Source organism: Medicago sativa, chromosome 2, assembly GCF_051527215.1.
Source record: "Medicago sativa cultivar Bolivia chromosome 2, Bolivia_mono, whole genome shotgun sequence".
NCBI classification, from domain to species: domain Eukaryota; kingdom Viridiplantae; phylum Streptophyta; class Magnoliopsida; order Fabales; family Fabaceae; genus Medicago; species Medicago sativa.
Genome location: NC_140750.1, coordinates 52323228 through 52343398, shown reverse-complemented (window position 1 = coordinate 52343398; position 20171 = coordinate 52323228). Strand labels below are relative to the sequence as shown.

General features: G+C 38.3%; 2 protein-coding genes across 2 annotated transcripts; both read left to right on the top strand.

The window, feature by feature from the left end:
• Positions 1 to 1465: 1465 nt before the first annotated feature.
• Positions 1466 to 2370, top strand: LOC146948792 (thaumatin-like protein 1b). Its single transcript, XM_085741468.1, has one exon. It carries the CDS (start codon positions 1568 to 1570, stop codon positions 2309 to 2311), a length of 744 nt encoding a protein of 247 aa, XP_085597594.1. The 5' UTR covers positions 1466 to 1567; the 3' UTR covers positions 2312 to 2370.
• Positions 2371 to 5165: 2795 nt separating this feature from the next.
• Positions 5166 to 14045, top strand: LOC146948791 (uncharacterized). Its single transcript, XM_085748430.1, has 4 exons — positions 5166 to 5323; positions 6894 to 7735; positions 13061 to 13990; positions 14041 to 14045. Exons 2-4 carry the CDS (start codon positions 6943 to 6945, stop codon positions 14043 to 14045), a joined length of 1728 nt encoding a protein of 575 aa, XP_085604556.1. The 5' UTR covers positions 5166 to 5323; positions 6894 to 6942.
• Positions 14046 to 20171: the final 6126 nt, after the last annotated feature.

Sequence of the window (20171 nt, the reverse complement as noted above, 5' to 3'; positions counted from 1 at the left end):
TTAAAACTTAAATATTTTAAAGATAATGCAAAATCGACAAAATAAAAAATGAAATAAATAATAATAATATTATCAATGAGTTACAAAAAATAGTTTGAACTTAGGAAATATTAATGTCATTAAAAACTACGATTTTATTTTGACTTATAAATCCGGAGCTTACATGGGCGCTTTCTCGGAAAATAATTTTTTTTTTCTCCAGTTTTTGAAGCTGAAATCATGGGGTTCATCATTGCAATGGAAATGGCAGCTAGGCATCATTGGAGGTTTATTCGGATTGTGGGTGATTCTACTAGTACCCTTTTAGCTTTTTCCAAGTCATCTATGATTCCTATTCGGTGGAGGAATCGTTGGCACAACTTTTTTTCTCATGGTATTCAAGTGCTTTCCTCTCACATCTTCCGCGAAGGAAATGGTTGTGCGGACAAGCTTGCTAGTCACGGACATGTTGTTACTGATTTTGTTTGGTGGGATATTATGCTCGAGTTTGTTCAGGGGGATTTCTTTAGGGACCGTGCTGGGTTACCTAATTTTCGATTTTCAAAATTTTTTTGTTCACTTTTGAGCGTTTGGTTTGCCCGCCCCCCCCCCCCCCCCCCCCCCCCCCCCCTCTTGTACAGTTTTTCCTTTTTTTTTTTTTTTTTTTACTCCTGTATATAATATATGAGTGAGTGCCATAGGATTGTTGTTCCCTAGGGGTGCCGACCTAGTCGGAATGTCCAACGGCTTCTTGATGTCTTTCTCTCTCTTGATTCAGTAAAAAAATAACTTGTACATGAGCTATTTTATTTTTTTGAAAGGGTTGTACATGGGCTATTCATGAAATTTATATAATTTCTATTTATCATACAATTTTATATTTAGTTATTTTCCAACTGATAACAATGTCATCAAATTTGATATTAGATGTGCATCAAACATATAACATAAAAACTTACATGTCTATCTTAATATTTATTTTTGGTAGATAGACAAAATTATAAGTAACTATTTAAACTCACACACTTAAATGGAGAGATCGAGGTTCGAACCTCGTTTACAACGTTCGGCCTGACAATTTTGACATTTGTTAGTTGAACTAGGATTTATAGACCATGTCGACTATCCTATTTTATCATTATGGAAATGTTTTATATTACATATCATGTTATAACTTAGCAGTTTTTTTAATCGACAAAAGAAATATGTAAAAAATAGTACATAGGGTAATCAACACATTACAACCAACGATCAAATAAGGACCTGATGCAAGCCACACGCCAAAAAACAGTGGCAAAACACCAATACAAGCTTGAGCCAAAATCGACCAAAAGAAAAAAAGAAACACCACAAAATTCCAGAGCAAATACAAAGCTTAAAAAGCAACTCTAAAAAATAATGATGGAGAGAAAAGATAGGATCAAACCCAAATATATTAGTGGAAAAAAACTTAAATGAAGTATCAACAAATGAGATTACCACATATCCAACCGAACTACTAGCAAAACCATATTAATTGTTTTCTGTTGTGCAACAAGTCCACTTTCTAGTAAAATAGAAAGAAAATAACATATTGTCATTGTCTTCAATGAAGAGTACTCAAGTGCTCATGTTTTTAATAATTTTTCTTGCCATTTTGTTTTCAAAAGTAAATGCTAAGAATGACCCATATGCTGGTGGAGTAAGTATGCAAATTACAAATGGTGGTTATGAAACAATTTGGCCAGCTATTTATACAAGGACAGGGCCAAGAGTGGTTCCATCTGGTATCAAATTGGAACCTGAAGAACAATATGATCTCAAAGTTCCTGATTCATGGTCAGGCACAATATGGGTAAGAACCGGATGTAGTGGAAACCCTAATAGTAGCTTTCATTGTGCTATTGGTGATTGTGGTACTAATAATATTCATTGCCATTACAACCGACCACACCCACCTGTGACTCAAGTGAAATTCAATTTAGTTCCAAAAGGTGGTAGTAGTTCCTATAAAGTGGACCTTAAAGATGGTTTTAGTTTGCCTGTTACAGTGACCCCATTAGAACCCAAATGCCAGAAAATCATGTGCAATATGAATTTGTTGGATCAATGTCCTAATTGGTTGGCTGTGTATAGCCATGAAGGGATAAAAATTGCTTGCAAGAGTCCATGTTATACCACTAGAGAGCCAAAGTATTGTTGCACTGGTGTATATGCTTCACCTAAAAAGTGTGCGTCAAATCAATACATAGAGCTTTTAGAGAATCGATGTCCAAGTACTGTCTCTAATGCTTTTGATGAAACTCATTTCACATGTTTTGGTGGGACTAGCTTTTTGATATTATTTACCTAATTAGTCATTGAATTAGATTACCTTCGAATATAATTAACTATGATTTTAGCTTAAATAAATATGTCATGGAAGAACGCTAAAAATTTACCCAATTACAAAAACATGCCAAACATAAAAGGCATGAAAAAAGAACAATTACAAGGTAAAACCCATTCATAACAGGGGATTGAGCCACCAATTATGATAATCTAAAGCAAAAGAAGATTTATTTCTTTTCAACCACAAAAAAAATGAGCTTAATCTTGGCTAACAAATTATGCAAATGGTCCTCATGCCATGCACATTTAGCTACGACCAAGTGACCTTAACTGACAAATTTGTTCTTTAGGTAGAAGTCAAATTTCTTGTAGTGAAAACTTTGTCATTTTTAAATGGAGGGACCAATTCTGCGAGTGAGTGAAAATAGAGAGAGGAAAACTGTAATTAAGCTTAATATTTAACATGGCATTTAAGATAATCAAATTATATATGATATATCATATTTCATTTCTAGTTAACAATAATATCTTTAAATATTAAAAAATTAATGTAGACTAATAAGCTTAAATTATTTAAAAGATTAACAATTTTATGATATTACCCAAATTACTAAAATCTAATACAATAATAATAAACAAATTTGTTCATATATACTTAAGTGGATTAGTCTGGTAGATCTAAAAGACTTTTTAACCGTATGTGGACTAACCGTTTTAGCTAAATAACCTTATAAAAAAGATTTAGTTTTCTCTATATATTTAAGAAATATTGACCAGACTTAAATCTGATGTAGACAAGGTCATAACCTTTTACGGGTGGCATCATATAGAAATCCTCATCATTTCTAAAATCCATACTATCCTATCTAGTGCAGAACAGAGAAATGTATTTGTGGAGTTTCGATAGAAATGGCTCTGTCGCATTGGAGAGCGGTGTTCCAGCATGGAGGAGAGCAGCTTCCAACGGTGGAGAAGAATGGTGTCTGCAGACACGTTAACACTCCAATGCTCAAGTCAGTATCAGAGAGAGGTGGATTTGTGCAAAAAGTGGCGAATGAATCGTACCTTAGGTGTGACACAAGGTAACACTTATATAGGCCAAGAGGTTGATAACTGTCTTCGTAAAATGTGGCATCATCCGCAAAAACCATGGTTTTGTACAAGCCTCCAAAGTTTGGATGATAATAAAGTATAAAAGAACAATTGTATATGCTAATATGTGTTCAATTGTGCATGACCATAAAATTAATTTCTAATTCTTAAATCATGTTTTGGTTTTGAAATATTAAGACTCTGAACGCATAAAGAAGCATCTGAAGCAAAGGAGAAGCTTATAAAACTTGGAACAATATATGAAGAAAGTTTAACTAGAGCCTCAACATCCTGATCAGAAGACAATTTTCAGAAGTATCTAAAGGAATAAAGCATCTGAAGTATTGGAGACTTTGAAGGATACATGCCTTTGAAGACCACATTATCAACTGAAGACTCTAAACCAATTTGTCGTCTTTTGAAGAAAGGTCGCTTTCAGACTCAGAGTAGTGCAATTTATCTTCTTATTACGTGCAGAAACAAAAAAAAAATCAAGGTCAAAGATAACGTAACAGATCATTTTATTAAAAGCAAAGGAAATTCGAATGAGTACTCAACGACATTATCCAATTAAGGCAACATCTCAATGTGTCTAATCAAGCTTTTTAAAGACTAATTTGATGCGCTAACACTTCTTTAACAACAGCTCTCCGATTTTCTCCTATATAAGGACCTAAGAAGTTGAAGAAAAACAACAAGACTTCTATCATTTTACAAGTGCCTTTACTCTATCAAATTATATAGCCCACAAACACTCAGGAAATTCTACAAGCTTTTATATCTTATAATCAGAAGTCATCCGAACTTAAATTTTTACACCTCTTACTGTATATCAAGAGTAAAATAACACTCTTTTTATATGATTAAACTCTGATTGTAGAAGTCTCTTTCTTGTGTGATTGAGTAAAGGAAGTCTCTTACTTGCATATTTGAGTAAATTGTAATCTAGTGAGATTATAGTGAAAATCCCTTGAAAGTGCAAGGGGACTGGACTACACTCGATTTGTGAGACGAACCAATATAATTTACTTGTGTCGTCTCTTTCTCTCTTCTCTCTATTGATGTTTAATTAATTTTCGCTCCATAACTCAGTTTCAGACTCTATTAAGAACTCTGCTTCTAATCAGATTATGAACTGTTTTTTTTTTTTTTATAAAAACTTAGAAAAGTTTTTGAAAAAGCCAACACAATTCAACCCCCTTCTTTTGTTTTTTATCACCTTTATACTTTATGAGATTTTCGCTACTCATTCACTTTGCTTTATCACTTTGTGGTTAACGAACATCAAGATTTCAAGGAATTTTTTGAAAAGGTAATTGTCCATCTCTCCTCCTCCTTCTTCTCCATCATCAATTTATCCACCTTTTTCGATTTAGAATGGACATAACTAGGAACCTTAGAAATCTAGAAAACTTAGGAACTCACTGGTCTCCCATCCCAATTGAGAGTGGAGGTACACAACCTGAAGTGATAAATTTAGAAGAGGGTGATGGTTTCTTTGACCCTAATGATGACCCATTTTCTGAGCTGGACCAACTTCCTTCCCTCCATGAACGATAAAAAAGCGGCAAGTGTAACGCCCACTTTTTCATAATTAATATTTAAGTGATTTATGGCTTTTTATTAGAATATTATGTGAATTATTATATATATATATATATATATATATATATATATATATATATTGGTAGAAGATATGTTAATAATATAAGTATTTTCTTAAGTGGGGGAGAAATATTGTTATTAGTAGAAATAACTAAATTATTAGGGGAAAGAGTAAATTGTGGTGAGAAGAGCAATTAGGGAAAGAATAAAAGTCTGTAATTGGGAGAGAAAATTAGAACGCGTACAACAGAGGAAAGAAGAGAGAAAGAAGAGAAAACCAGAGAGAACCCTAAAGAACGAAGAACGCGGCTGTTGGATTTCAGAATCATAATCTAAGGTAAGGGTGAGACTAACTCTCATTATTAACAAGTTTTGATTCATAGAAGTGGTCAATTGTTGTAGGTTTAAGGGATTGGGATTAGGTCAAAAATCATTAAAAGTGGAAGAATTAAGTGGATTTTGATGTAGGTTGATGTAGACAGATGTTAATTAGTAATAGAAAACGTTTAGATGTTGATTAGTGATGAATTTAGAGGGCTGGGAAGTGAAATTCGTGTGCTGAGATGAGAGATGAGAGCTACGACAGAACCCTGTTCTGTCATCGCTCGCAGCTGCGAGCGATCCTCCTCGCACCTGCGAGAAACCCCTTAGCTCGCCACTGCGAGCAATGTTGTGCGCAACTGCGAGCTCCTCCGTTGAGCTCGCTATTGCGAGTTGTTTAGCTCGCAACTGCGAGTTAGTGTAGTACAGACCTGATGTGGTGCGAAATTGTGTCTTTTCGCCCGTTCCTTTGATGAGTTAGTTTCTGATGTTTATATTGTAGATGATGTTGCTAATTACGATGTTCCAGTGATGCTGTTTTGATGTAATGAACTGATGTGGATCATTTGTTAATTAATTTAAACATTAAAAATGAAGATTGTTGCATTTAGAGTCGAGTTGTTGCATAGTCGGCGATGGGGGCTTAATGCCTGACAGGTTTTTATGACCTTAGCGATGGGGGCTTAATGCCCGACGGTCCAAATATGACCTTAGCGATGGGGGCTTAATGCCCTGGTGGTACCACATGCATGTTGTTGTTGTCTAAGTTGTTGTTGATGTTGTTGTTGCATTGTAGAGTCATCATAACTAAAAATAAATGATGAATGCTGTGATGATGTTGCTGTTTTGATGCTGTTGTGCTGCCCCATTAATTATAATGATGTAAATGGAGTGAATTAAGATGAATATGTTACCCTTGAATAACTATGAAGTTGTGGATTACTTAACCTCGTTAAATGATGATTAAATGATGATATTAATGTTAGATATATGCTGTTGGTTATCTTTTATGAATTATTATTTGTTTTTAATGAATGTGAAATCTCACCCCTTCTGCGTATATGTTGCCTCGACCGTGGGTAATGTGCAGGTAATAAAGACTAGCTGTGTTCGTGAGTAGACTCCTCACTTCGTGTCGTCTAGGATGCTCTGATACGTAACGGGATGGGGGTGTCTGATGATTGTTTTCCTTGTTACGTATTTTATTTAATAAATGTTGAACATTTTATGAAGACTATTTGAGATGTTAAGTTGTGGCCTTTTATGCCAAGATTTTCTGTGACGTTGCGAACTAAATTTCCGCTGCATTTGATTATTGAATTTTATAAAGACAAGTTGCTTAAATAAATAGTATTTTCCCCTTTATTATATTTGTTGTTAAATGATGTATTGATGTATGTGATGCTCCGTTATGTTGATGAACTCTGGTAATTTTAATGAAATTTTTAAGTTGGGAAAACGGGGTGTTACAATTGGTATCAGAGCAGGTCGGTCCGTCCGGCCAAGTAGTGAGTCAAGTTGTGTCTTTTTAGCAATTGGAATACCATGATTATGTTATTCTAAACGTTGTGTGTTGTGCAGTAAAGAAGAGTAGATCTGGAGGCTGCAAACCTTATCTGTTACAAGAGGACTAGAATGGCTGGAAGAAATGATGCTGCGATTGCTGCTGCTTTGGAAGCTGTAGCCCAAGCTGTAGGACAACAACCAAATGCTGGTGTTGGTGTTAATGCTGACGTAAGGATGTTGGAGGCCTTTCTGAGAAATCATCCTCCCACTTTCAAAGGAAGGTACGACCCTGATGGGGCACAGGCATGGCTCAAGGAGATTGAGAGGGTGTTCAGGGTTATGCAATGTACTGATGATCAGAAGGTGCGTTTTGGTACGCACATGCTATCTGAGGAGGCTGATGACTGGTGGGTGAGTCTTTTACCTGAGTTAGAGCAAGGTGGTGCAGCTATTACTTGGGCTGTGTTTAAGGGAGAGTTCCTAAACAGATATTTTCCTGAAGATGTTCGTGGAAGGAAAGAGGTCGAGTTCCTTGAGCTGAAGCAAGGAAACATGTCGGTGACAGAGTATGCGGCAAAGTTCGTGGAGCTGGCTCAGTTCTATCCACACTATACTGGAGACAATGCTGAGTTTTCTAAATGTATCAAATTTGAGAATGGTTTGCGCCCTGATATTAAGCGAGCCATTGGTTACCAACAGATCCGTGACTTTTCTGCGTTGGTGAGCAGGTGCAGAATCTATGAAGATGATTCGAAGGCTCATTATAAGATTATGAATGAGAGAAGGGGTAAGCAGCAACAGAATCGTGGGAAGCCTTATAGTACTCCAGCTGATAAGGGCAAGCAAAGAGTGAATGATGAGAGGAAGCCTAAGAAGAATGAGACTCCTGCTGGGATTGTTTGTTACAAATGTGGAGAAAAAGGTCACAAGAGTAATGCTTGTGGTGCTACTGAGGCGAGAGGGTACTACCGTTGTGGTGTCAAGGGGCATACAGTTGCAGAATGCAAGCACGATGACACTATTTGTTTCAATTGCGGTGGGAAAGGACATATTTCTGCTCAGTGTACTGAACCAAAGAAGGCCCCGACCAGGGGTAAGGTTTTTGCTTTGACTGGTACTCAGACTGAGAATGAGGATCGTTTGATCAGAGGTACTTGCTACATTAATGATACTCCTTTAGTTGCTATTATTGATACTGGTGCTACACATTGTTTTGTTGCTTTTGATTGTGTTTCTAAGTTGGGCCTTGCTATGTCTGATATGAATGGAGAAATGGTTGTCGAAACTCCAGCTAAGGGTTCGGTGACCACTTCTCTCGTCTGTTTACGTTGTCCCCTGTCTATGTTTGATCGTGATTTTGAGATTGATTTAGTATGTCTACCTTTGAGTGGAATGGATGTGATTCTTGGTATGAACTGGTTAGAGTACAACCATGTTCTCATTAATTGTTTTAGTAAGTCGGTGCGTTTCTCTTCTGCTGAAGAGGAAAGTGGCGCGGAGTTTTTGTTTACTAAGCAGTTGAAGCAGCTAGAACGTGATGGAATCCTAATGTTTTCTTTGATGGCATCCTTATCTTTGGAGAATCAAGCAGTGATCGATAAGTTACAAGTAGTGTGTGATTTCCCTGAAGTTTTTCCTGATGAAATTTCTGATGTGCCACCGGAAAGAGAAGTTGAATTTTCTATTGATCTTGTTCCAGGAACGAAGCCTGTGTCTATGGCACCTTACCGTATGTCAGCTTCTGAGTTGGCTGAGTTGAAGAAACAGTTAGAAGATCTACTCGACAAGAAGTTTATTAGACCAAGTGTTTCACCTTGGGGAGCTCCAGTGTTACTGGTTAAGAAGAAAGACGGCAGTGTGAGGTTGTGTATTGTCTATCGACAGTTGAACAAAGTAGCTATAAAGAATAGGTATCCACTTCCAAGAATTGATGACTTGATAGATCAGTTAGTGGGTGCACGAGTGTTCAGCAAGATTGACTTGAGGTCGGGTTATCACCAGATTAAAGAGATGGAATTGCTTGAACAGTTCAGAGACTTGAGTTTGGTTTGCGAGATGTCGCCACAGAGTGTGAAATTGGGGATGTTAAAGATCAACAATGAATTTCTGGATAGTATCAGAGAGGCGCAGAAAGTAGATGTGAAGTTGGTGGATTTAATGGTTGCAACCGATCCTGCTGTAGACAGTGACTTTAAGGTTGATGACCAAGGAGTGTTGAGGTTTCGAGGAAGAATTTGTATTCCTGATAATGATGAGATGAAGAAGATGATCCTTGAGGAAGGCCATAGAAGCAGTTTGAGTATTCATCCAGGAGCTGCTAAAATGTATCAAGATTTGAAGAAAATGTTTTGGTGGTCAGGTTTGAAGCGCGACGTGGCACAATTTGTGTATGCATGTTTGACTTGTCAGAAGTCAAAAGTTGAGCATCAGAAACCTGCTGGGTTATTGACACCGCTAGAGATTCCGGAATGGAAATGGGATAGTATATCCATGGATTTTGTGACGAGTTTGCCGAATACCAACAAAGGGAATGATGCAATTTGGGTGATCGTAGATAGATTGACGAAGTCGGCTCATTTCATTCCGATTAATATTACTTTTCCTGTGTCCCAGCTAGCAGAGATTTATGTTAGAGATGTCGTAAAGCTACATGGTGTCCCATCAAGCATTGTGTCGGATAGAGATCCGAGGTTTACATCGAGGTTCTGGAAGAGTTTGCATGAGGCCTTGGGCACTAATTTGAAGTTAAGTTCAGCATACCACCCGCAGATGGACAATCGGAAAGGACAATTCAGTCGCTGGAAGATTTATTGAGAGTTTGTGTGCTTGAGCAAGGTGGAACTTGGGATAGTTATCTACCCCTGATAGAATTCACGTACAACAACAGTTACCATGCTAGTATTGGAATGGCACCCTTCGAAGCATTGTATGGTCGGAGATGCAGAACTCCGTTGTGTTGGTTTGAATCCGGTGAGAGTGTGGTATTGGGACCAGAGATTGTCCAACAGACCACTGAGAAGGTGAAGTTAATCAGAGAAAAGATGAAAGAATCACAGGATAGACAGAAAAGTTATCATGATAAGCGCAGGAAGGATCTTGAGTTTCAAGAAGGAGACTGTAACGCCTGTCTTAATTATTTAATTAATTCGATGAAGTTTAGAATATAATTATAAATATATGCTCATATGATTTATGATTTAAGTGATTTATATGATTGATATGTGTGAATAATATGATTTATAAATAAATTATGTGGAGTATATGATGTTGTGAAGTTGTTATGTTGGTGTGACTTATTTTATTATTAAATAAAATAAGATATGAGAAATAAAATAAAAATATTAGAAGTTGGGCTGTGAGGTGGAAAGAGTAAGTTTATAGGTGAGATGAGTAATAGGGTAAATAAATAGGACAGACATAAGTTGGAAACGTTTTACGTGAAACGCTTTTGGGGGAAAAAGGAGAAAAAGTCAGAAGAGGAGAACCAGAGGGAGAGGCTATCGATTCTGCAATTACAAGGTAAGGGTGAGACTAATTTTCATTACTATTAAGGGTATGATTCTATAGGATGAATTTAGCATGATTAGGTTAAGTTTTGGTGAGAATTGGGAATTAGGTTTAAGACCGAATTTGATGATTGAATCATGAAAAGATGTTAGGTTGATGCTAAATTAGTGTACAGAACTTAGTTATACCATAAGATGATAATTAGATGTTAAATTGAGGTTAGAATTAGGAGATTAAGTGAAAAGTTGGAATTTTTAGGTTTCTGGCCGTACTGACATTCATCGCTTGCACCTGCGAGCAAGAACACTCGCATCTGCGAGCTAGAACCCAGAACTCGCAACTGCGAGCAACACAACTCGCAACTGCGAGTGACCTGTGAGCTCGCAACTGCGAGCAGAATAACTCGCCACTGCGAGTAAATACGTAGGCACCCAGAATGCACGCTTTGCTCGCCATTGCGAGTGAAGTTACTCGCCACTGTGAGTTAGGCTGTTAGTTGCCCAAAATTGTCCCGATGCGATCCTTTCGCACGTGTAGTCTTGAGATGACCTTAGAAGTAAGTTAGAGAGCTGTTTAGGATGCTTTCATAAGCTCCAGAAGTCTGTTATGGTGACTGAAACTAGAAGTGTTGCTGCATGAATGCTATAATGATGTTTTATGATATTTATATTGATGTAATTAATTCTTTATGTGAATGTTAACACATTCAAGCGTTGTTAATTGTGGTATGTTGCTGCTGTTTTCTGTTGTCGACTGTTAGTGTCTTGAGGTTGCATGAGTCGGTCTATGTTGTTGGAATTTAAGAAGTCGTCCATGATTATGAGTCGTATGAGTTGTACACGTCGTTGTCTAAGTTGTTGGAAGTTGAGTTCATTGCATGCTCATTAAAGTTGGGGGCTTTAGGCCCGGCAACCTTTGTGCTCATTAAAGTTGGGGGCTTTAGGCCCGGCAGCCTTTGTGCTCATTAAAGTTGGGGGCTTTAGGCCCGGCAGCCTTTGTGCTCATTAAAGTTGGGGGCTTTAGGCCCGGCAGCCTTTGTGCTCACACGTTGAAGAGCCTATTATGCTCATTTGTTGTTGATTGGTACCACATGCATTTGCATATCAAGAAGTTTAATGATGTTTAAGTTGTCAAGTTGTTGTCAAGTTGATAAAGTTGCATGGTCTAGATGAGTTGTGTTGTCAAGTTGTTGTTGAGTTGATAGAGTTGCATGGTCAAAGATGAGTCGTGTCGTCAAGTTGAGTGTTAAGTTGATTATGATTTGTGATGAAAATTAGTAATGATATTTGATGATTGTATTTGTTATGACATGAAAAATATACTGATTGTTAATTGTTGACATGTTATTAATGTTTAAGTTGTTAAATGCATTTTATTGGATTATATGCTTAATGTATTGATTATGAAATCTCACCCCTTCTGCGTATATGTTGCCTCGACCGTGGGTAATGTGCAGGTAATAAAGATTAGAGGCGTTCATGAGTGGACTCTCAGTTGGTGTCTAGGTGCTCTGATACGTAACGGGATGGGGGCTTGCATTTACTTCTATTCCTTACGTGTCTCTTTTATGAACTAATTTATGAGATTTTTCAATAAGGCCTGCGTGCCAAGACTTTTAAATGTTGAACTAATTTCCGCTGCAATAGTTTAAGATTTTTCATGATGTTGAATTTGAAGGATTATTATTATTATCCATTTTCTGATTTAAATGAAGTATGTGACATTCCGTTGTGATCAAAATACTCTGATTTTAAATGAAATTTTTATGTTGGGAAAACGGGGTGTTACAATTGGTATCAGAGCAGGTCGGTCCGTCCGGCCAAGTAGTGAGTCAAGTTGTGTCATTTTAGCAATTGGAATACCATTATTATGTTATTCTAAATGTTGTGTGTTGTGCAGAGAAGAGACCTGGAGGCTGCGAATCTTATTTGCTATAAGAGGACTAGAATGGCTGGAAGAAATGATGCTGCGATTGCTGCTGCTTTGGAAGCTGTAGCCCAAGCTGTGGGACAACATCCAAATGCTGGTGCTGGTGCGAATGCTGATGTGAGAATGTTGGAGACCTTTCTGAGAAATCATCCTCCTACCTTCAAAGGAAGGTACGACCCTGATGGAGCACAGACGTGGCTCAAGGAGGTTGAGAGAATTTTCAGAGTTATGCAATGTACTGATGATCAGAAGGTGCGTTTTGGAACGCATATGCTGGCTGAGGAAGCTGATGACTGGTGGGTGAGCCTCCAACCTACCCTAGAGCAGGATGATGCAGTTATTACTTGGGCTGTGTTTAAGAGAGAATTCCTAAACAGATATTTTCCTGAGGATGTTCGCGGGAGAAAAGAGATCGAGTTCCTTGAGCTAAAGCAAGGAAACATGTCGGTGACAGAGTATGCGGCAAAGTTTGTGGAGCTGGCTCAGTTCTATCCACACTACACGGGAGACAATGCTGAGTTCTCCAAGTGTATCAAGTTTGAGAATGGTTTGCGTGCTGATATTATGCGAGCCATTGGTTACCAACAGATCCGTGACTTTTCTGCTTTGGTGAGCAGATGCAGAATCTATGAAGATGACAGCAAAGCTCATTATAAGATTATGAGTGAGAAGCGGGGTAAGGGCCAACAAAGTCGCCCAAAGCCTTACAGTGCTCCTGCTGACAAAGGAAGAGGAAGAGCTAATGATGAGAGGAGGTCAAATAAGAAGGATACTGGTGCTGAGGTTGTTTGTTACACTTGTGGCGAGAAAGGCCATAAGAGTAATGCTTGTACTAAGGATATTAAACGGTGCTTTCGTTGTGGCAGTAAAGGGCATACACTTGCAGAGTGTAAGCATGCGGACATTGTGTGTTTTAACTGCAAAGAAGAGGGTCATATTGGGTCTCAGTGTACGAATCCGAAGAAGACTCAGAGTAGAGGGAAAGTGTTTGCGTTGACTGGTACTCAGACTGAAAATGAGGATCGTTTGATCAGAGGTACTTGTTATATTAACAATACTCCTTTAGTTGCTATTATTGATACTGGTGCTACACATTGTTTTGTTGCTTTTGATTGTGCTTCTAAGTTGGGTCTTGCTGTGTCTGATATGAGTGGAGAAATGGTCGTCGAAACTCCAGCTAAGGGTTCGGTGACTACTTCTCTTGTTTGTTTACGATGTCCTTTGTCTATGTTTGATCGTGACTTTGAGATTGATTTAGTTTGTCTGCCTCTGAGTGGAATGGATGTAATTCTTGGTATGAACTGGTTAGAGTACAACCATGTTCTCATTAATTGTTTTAGTAAGTCGGTGCGTTTCTCTTCTGCCGAAGAGGAAAGTGGAGCAGAATTTTTGTCTACTAAGCAGCTGAAGCAATTAGAACGTGATGGGATCTTGATGTTTTCATTGATGGCATCCTTATCTTTGGAGAATCAAGCAGTGATTGATAAGCTGCAGGTGGTGTGTGATTTTCCTGAAGTTTTCCCTGATGAAATCCCTGATGTACCACCGGAGAGAGAAGTTGAATTTTCTATTGACCTTGTTCCGGGAACGAAGCCTGTGTCTATGACACCTTATCGTATGTCAGCTTCTGAGTTGGCTGAGTTGAAGAAACAGTTGGAGGAATTGCTAGATAAGAAGTTCATTAGACCGAGTGTTTCACCTTGGGGAGCGCCGGTATTGTTGGTTAAGAAGAAAGATGGAGGTATGAGGTTGTGCATTGATTATCGACAACTGAATAAAGTAACTATAAAGAATAGATATCCACTTCCTAGAATTGATGATTTGATGGACCAGCTGGTGGGTGCACGTGTGTTCAGCAAGATTGATTTAAGGTCGGGTTATCATCAGATTAAAGTAAAAGATGAAGATATGCAGAAGACGGCCTTTAGGACGCGATATGGTCATTATGAATATAAGGTGATGCCTTTTGGTGTGAGTAATGCGCCTGGCGTGTTTATGGAGTATATGAATCGCATTTTCCATGCATTTTTGGATCGCTTTGTGGTTGTGTTCATCGATGATATTTTGATTTACTCTAAGACAGAAGAAGAACATGCAGAACATTTGAAAATCGTTTTGCAAGTGCTGAAAGAGAAGAAGTTGTATGCTAAATTGTCTAAGTGTGAATTCTGGTTGAACGAGGTAAGTTTTCTGGGCCATGTTATTTCTGGTAGTGGTATTGCAGTCGATCCATCTAAAGTTGAAGCAGTATCACAATGGGAGACTCCTAAGTCAGTTACAGAGATTAGAAGCTTTTTGGGTTTGGCAGGATACTATCGAAGATTTATAGAAGGATTTTCTAAGTTGGCACTTCCGTTAACACAGTTGACGTGTAAAGGTAAAACCTTTGTGTGGGATGTTCATTGTGAGAATAGTTTTAATGAATTGAAGAAGCGTTTGACGACGGCTCCAGTTTTGATTTTGCCAAAACCTGATGAACCTTTTGCAGTGTATTGTGATGCGTCCAAATTGGGCTTAGGCGGAGTGCTTATGCAAGATGGTAAAGTTGTTGCTTATGCATCAAGACAGTTGAGAACTCATGAACGAAACTATCCTACTCATGACCTTGAATTAGCTGCAGTCGTATTTGTCCTTAAGATTTGGAGACACTACTTGTATGGTTCGAGATTCGAGGTGTTTAGTGATCACAAGAGCTTGAAGTATTTGTTTGATCAGAAAGAATTGAATATTCGACAGCGACGGTGGCTCGAATTGTTAAAGGATTATGACTTTAGTTTGAATTACCATCCGGGTAAAGCTAATGTTGTTGCGGATGCCTTAAGTAGGAAGAGTTTACATATGTCTGCTATGATGGTGAAGGAATTTGAGTTACTTGAACAGTTTAGAGATATGAGCTTAGTTTGTGAAATGTCGTCTCGGAGCGTTAAGTTAGGAATGCTGAAAATTGATAACGATTTCTTGAAAAGTATTAGAGATGCACAGAAGGTTGATGTTAAGTTTGTGGACTTGTTGGTTGCTAGTAATCAAACTGAAGATGGTGACTTTAAAGTCGATGATCAAGGTGTGTTGAGGTTCCGAGGTAGGATTTGTATTCCAGACAATGATGAGATAAAAAGGATGATTCTGGAAGAGAGTCATAGGAGTAGCTTGAGCATTCATCCGGGAGCTACAAAGATGTATCATGATTTAAAGAAGCTGTTTTGGTGGTCAGGATTGAAACGTGATGTGGCACAATTTGTGTACTCTTGTTTGATTTGTCAGAAGTCGAAGGTAGAGCATCAGAAACCTGCTGGGTTGATGACACCGTTAGATGTACCAGAATGGAAATGGGATAGTATATCCATGGATTTTGTGACGAGTTTTCCAAATACTCCTAAAGGGAATGACGCAATTTGGGTGATTGTTGACAGATTGACGAAGTCGGCACACTTCCTTCCGATTAATATTAGTTTTCCTGTGGCTCAGTTGGCAGATATTTATATTCGAGACATTGTGAAGCTGCATGGTGTTCCTTCGAGCATTGTGTCAGATAGAGACCCACGATTTACTTCTAGATTTTGGAAGAGTTTGCAAGAGGCTTTAGGTTCTAAGTTGAGATTGAGTTCGGCTTATCATCCTCAGACAGATGGTCAGTCGGAAAGAACGATTCAGTCACTTGAGGATTTGTTGAGAGTATGTGTGCTTGAGCAAGGTGGAACTTGGGATAGTCATCTTCCGTTGATAGAGTTCACTTATAATAACAGCTATCATTCAAGTATTGGGATGGCACCTTTCGAGGCTTTGTATGGTCGGAGGTGTAGGACTCCGTTGTGTTGGTTTGAGACAGGTGAAAGTGTGGTTTTAGGACCAGAAATTGTTCAACAGACTACTGAGAAGGTGAAAATGATTCAAGAGAAGATGAAAGCGTCGCAGAGTCGACAGAAGAGTTACCATGATAAGCGTAAAAAGGACCTAGAGTTTCAAGAGGGAGACCATGTGTTCTTGAGAGTTACTCCAACGACCGGTGTTGGTCGTGCATTGAAGTCAAAGAAGTTGACTCCAAAGTTTATTGGTCCTTATCAGATATCTGAGAGAATTGGCACGGTGGCTTATAGAGTTGGCTTACCACCGCATTTATCGAATTTGCACGATGTGTTTCACGTGTCGCAGCTGAGGAAGTATGTTCCAGACCCGTCCCACGTGATACAGAGTGATGATGTGCAAGTTAGAGACAACCTTACGGTGGAAACTTTACCTTTGAGGATTGATGATCGCAAGGTAAAGATGTTGAGAGGCAAGGAGATACCTCTAGTGAGAGTGGTTTGGAGTGGAACGACTGGCGAAAGCTTGACGTGGGAGCTAGAGAGTAAGATGCGGGAGTCTTATCCAGAGTTGTTTGCTTGAGGTAAATTTTCGAGGACGAAAATTCTATAAGTTGGGGAGAGTTGTAACGCCTGTCTTAATTATTTAATTAATTCGATGAAGTTTAGAATATAATTATAAATATATGCTCATATGATTTATGATTTAAGTGATTTATATGATTGATATGTGTGAATAATATGATTTATAAATAAATTATGTGGAGTATATGATGTTGTGAAGTTGTTATGTTGGTGTGACTTATTTTATTATTAAATAAAATAAGATATGAGAAATAAAATAAAAATATTAGAAGTTGGGCTGTGAGGTGGAAAGAGTAAGTTTATAGGTGAGATGAGTAATAGGGTAAATAAATAGGACAGACATAAGTTGGAAACGTTTTACGTGAAACGCTTTTGGGGGAAAAAGGAGAAAAAGTCAGAAGAGGAGAACCAGAGGGAGAGGCTATCGATTCTGCAATTACAAGGTAAGGGTGAGACTAATTTTCATTACTATTAAGGGTATGATTCTATAGGATGAATTTAGCATGATTAGGTTAAGTTTTGGTGAGAATTGGGAATTAGGTTTAAGACCGAATTTGATGATTGAATCATGAAAAGATGTTAGGTTGATGCTAAATTAGTGTACAGAACTTAGTTATACCATAAGATGATAATTAGATGTTAAATTGAGGTTAGAATTAGGAGATTAAGTGAAAAGTTGGAATTTTTAGGTTTCTGGCCGTACTGACATTCATCGCTTGCACCTGCGAGCAAGAACACTCGCATCTGCGAGCTAGAACCCAGAACTCGCAACTGCGAGCAACACAACTCGCAACTGCGAGTGACCTGTGAGCTCGCAACTGCGAGCAGAATAACTCGCCACTGCGAGTAAATACGTAGGCACCCAGAATGCACGCTTTGCTCGCCATTGCGAGTGAAGTTACTCGCCACTGTGAGTTAGGCTGTTAGTTGCCCAAAATTGTCCCGATGCGATCCTTTCGCACGTGTAGTCTTGAGATGACCTTAGAAGTAAGTTAGAGAGCTGTTTAGGATGCTTTCATAAGCTCCAGAAGTCTGTTATGGTGACTGAAACTAGAAGTGTTGCTGCATGAATGCTATAATGATGTTTTATGATATTTATATTGATGTAATTAATTCTTTATGTGAATGTTAACACATTCAAGCGTTGTTAATTGTGGTATGTTGCTGCTGTTTTCTGTTGTCGACTGTTAGTGTCTTGAGGTTGCATGAGTCGGTCTATGTTGTTGGAATTTAAGAAGTCGTCCATGATTATGAGTCGTATGAGTTGTACACGTCGTTGTCTAAGTTGTTGGAAGTTGAGTTCATTGCATGCTCATTAAAGTTGGGGGCTTTAGGCCCGGCAGCCTTTGTGCTCATTAAAGTTGGGGGCTTTAGGCCCGGCAGCCTTTGTGCTCATTAAAGTTGGGGGCTTTAGGCCCGGCAGCCTTTGTGCTCACACGTTGAAGAGCCTATTATGCTCATTTGTTGTTGATTGGTACCACATGCATTTGCATATCAAGAAGTTTAATGATGTTTAAGTTGTCAAGTTGTTGTCAAGTTGATAAAGTTGCATGGTCTAGATGAGTTGTGTTGTCAAGTTGTTGTTGAGTTGATAGAGTTGCATGGTCAAAGATGAGTCGTGTCGTCAAGTTGAGTGTTAAGTTGATTATGATTTGTGATGAAAATTAGTAATGATATTTGATGATTGTATTTGTTATGACATGAAAAATATACTGATTGTTAATTGTTGACATGTTATTAATGTTTAAGTTGTTAAATGCATTTTATTGGATTATATGCTTAATGTATTGATTATGAAATCTCACCCCTTCTGCGTATATGTTGCCTCGACCGTGGGTAATGTGCAGGTAATAAAGATTAGAGGCGTTCATGAGTGGACTCTCAGTTGGTGTCTAGGTGCTCTGATACGTAACGGGATGGGGGCTTGCATTTACTTCTATTCCTTACGTGTCTCTTTTATGAACTAATTTATGAGATTTTTCAATAAGGCCTGCGTGCCAAGACTTTTAAATGTTGAACTAATTTCCGCTGCAATAGTTTAAGATTTTTCATGATGTTGAATTTGAAGGATTATTATTATTATTATCCATTTTCTGATTTAAATGAAGTATGTGACATTCCGTTGTGATCAAAATACTCTGATTTTAAATGAAATTTTTATGTTGGGAAAACGGGGTGTTACAGAGACCATGTGTTTTTGAGAGTCACTCCGGTGACGGGTGTTGGACGTGCATTGAAGTCAAAGAAGTTGACTCCGAGGTTTATTGGCCCGTATCAGATTTCAGAAAGGGTCGGAACGGTTGCCTATAGGGTGGGTTTGCCACCACATCTTTCGAACTTGCATGATGTGTTTCATGTATCCCAACTTCGGAAGTATGTGCCGGATCCATCCCATGTGATTCCAAGAGATGATGTGCAGGTAAGGGATAACCTTACAATCGAGACCCTACCGGTGAGAATAAAGGATAGAGAAGTGAAGAGGCTTAGAGGCAAGGAGATACCTCTTGTGAAGGTTGTTTGGGAAGGAGCAGCTGGTGAAAGTTTGACCTGGGAGTTGGAGAGTAAGATGCGGGAATCTTACCCAGAGTTGTTTGAACAAGGTACGTTTACGAGGACGTAAATATTCTAAGTGGGGGAGAGTTGTAACGCCCACTTTTTCATAATTAATATTTAAGTGATTTATGGCTTTTTATTAGAATATTATGTGAATTATTATTATATATATATATATATATATATATATATATATATATATATATATATATTGGTAGAAGATATGTTAATAATATAAGTATTTTCTTAAGTGGGGGAGAAATATTGTTATTAGTAGAAATAACTAAATTATTAGGGGAAAGAGTAAGTTGTGGTGAGAAGAGCAATTAGGGAAAGAATAAAAGTCTGTAATTGGGAGAGAAAATTAGAACGCGTACAACAGAGGAAAGAAGAGAGAAAGAAGAGAAAACCAGAGAGAACCCTAAAGAACGAAGAACGCGGCTGTTGGATTTCAGAATCATAATCTAAGGTAAGGGTGAGACTAACTCTCATTATTAACAAGTTTTGATTCATAGAAGTGGTCAATTGTTGTAGGTTTAAGGGATTGGGATTAGGTCAAAAATCATTAAAAGTGGAAGAATTAAGTGGATTTTGATGTAGGTTGATGTAGACAGATGTTAATTAGTAATAGAAAACGTTTAGATGTTGATTAGTGATGAATTTAGAGGGCTGGGAAGTGAAATTCGTGTGCTGAGATGAGAGATGAGAACTACGACAGAACCCTGTTCTGTCATCGCTCGCAGCTGTGAGCGATCCTACTCGCACCTGCGAGAAACCCCTTAGCTCGCCACTGCGAGCAATGTTGTGCGCAACTGCGAGATCCTCCGTTGAGCTCGCCCTTGCGAGTTGTTTAGCTCGCAACTGCGAGTTAGTGCAGTACAGACCTGATGTGGTGCGAAATTGTGTCTTTTCGCCCGTTCCTTTGATGAGTTAGTTTCTGATGTTTATATTGTAGATGATGTTGCTAATTACGATGTTCCAGTG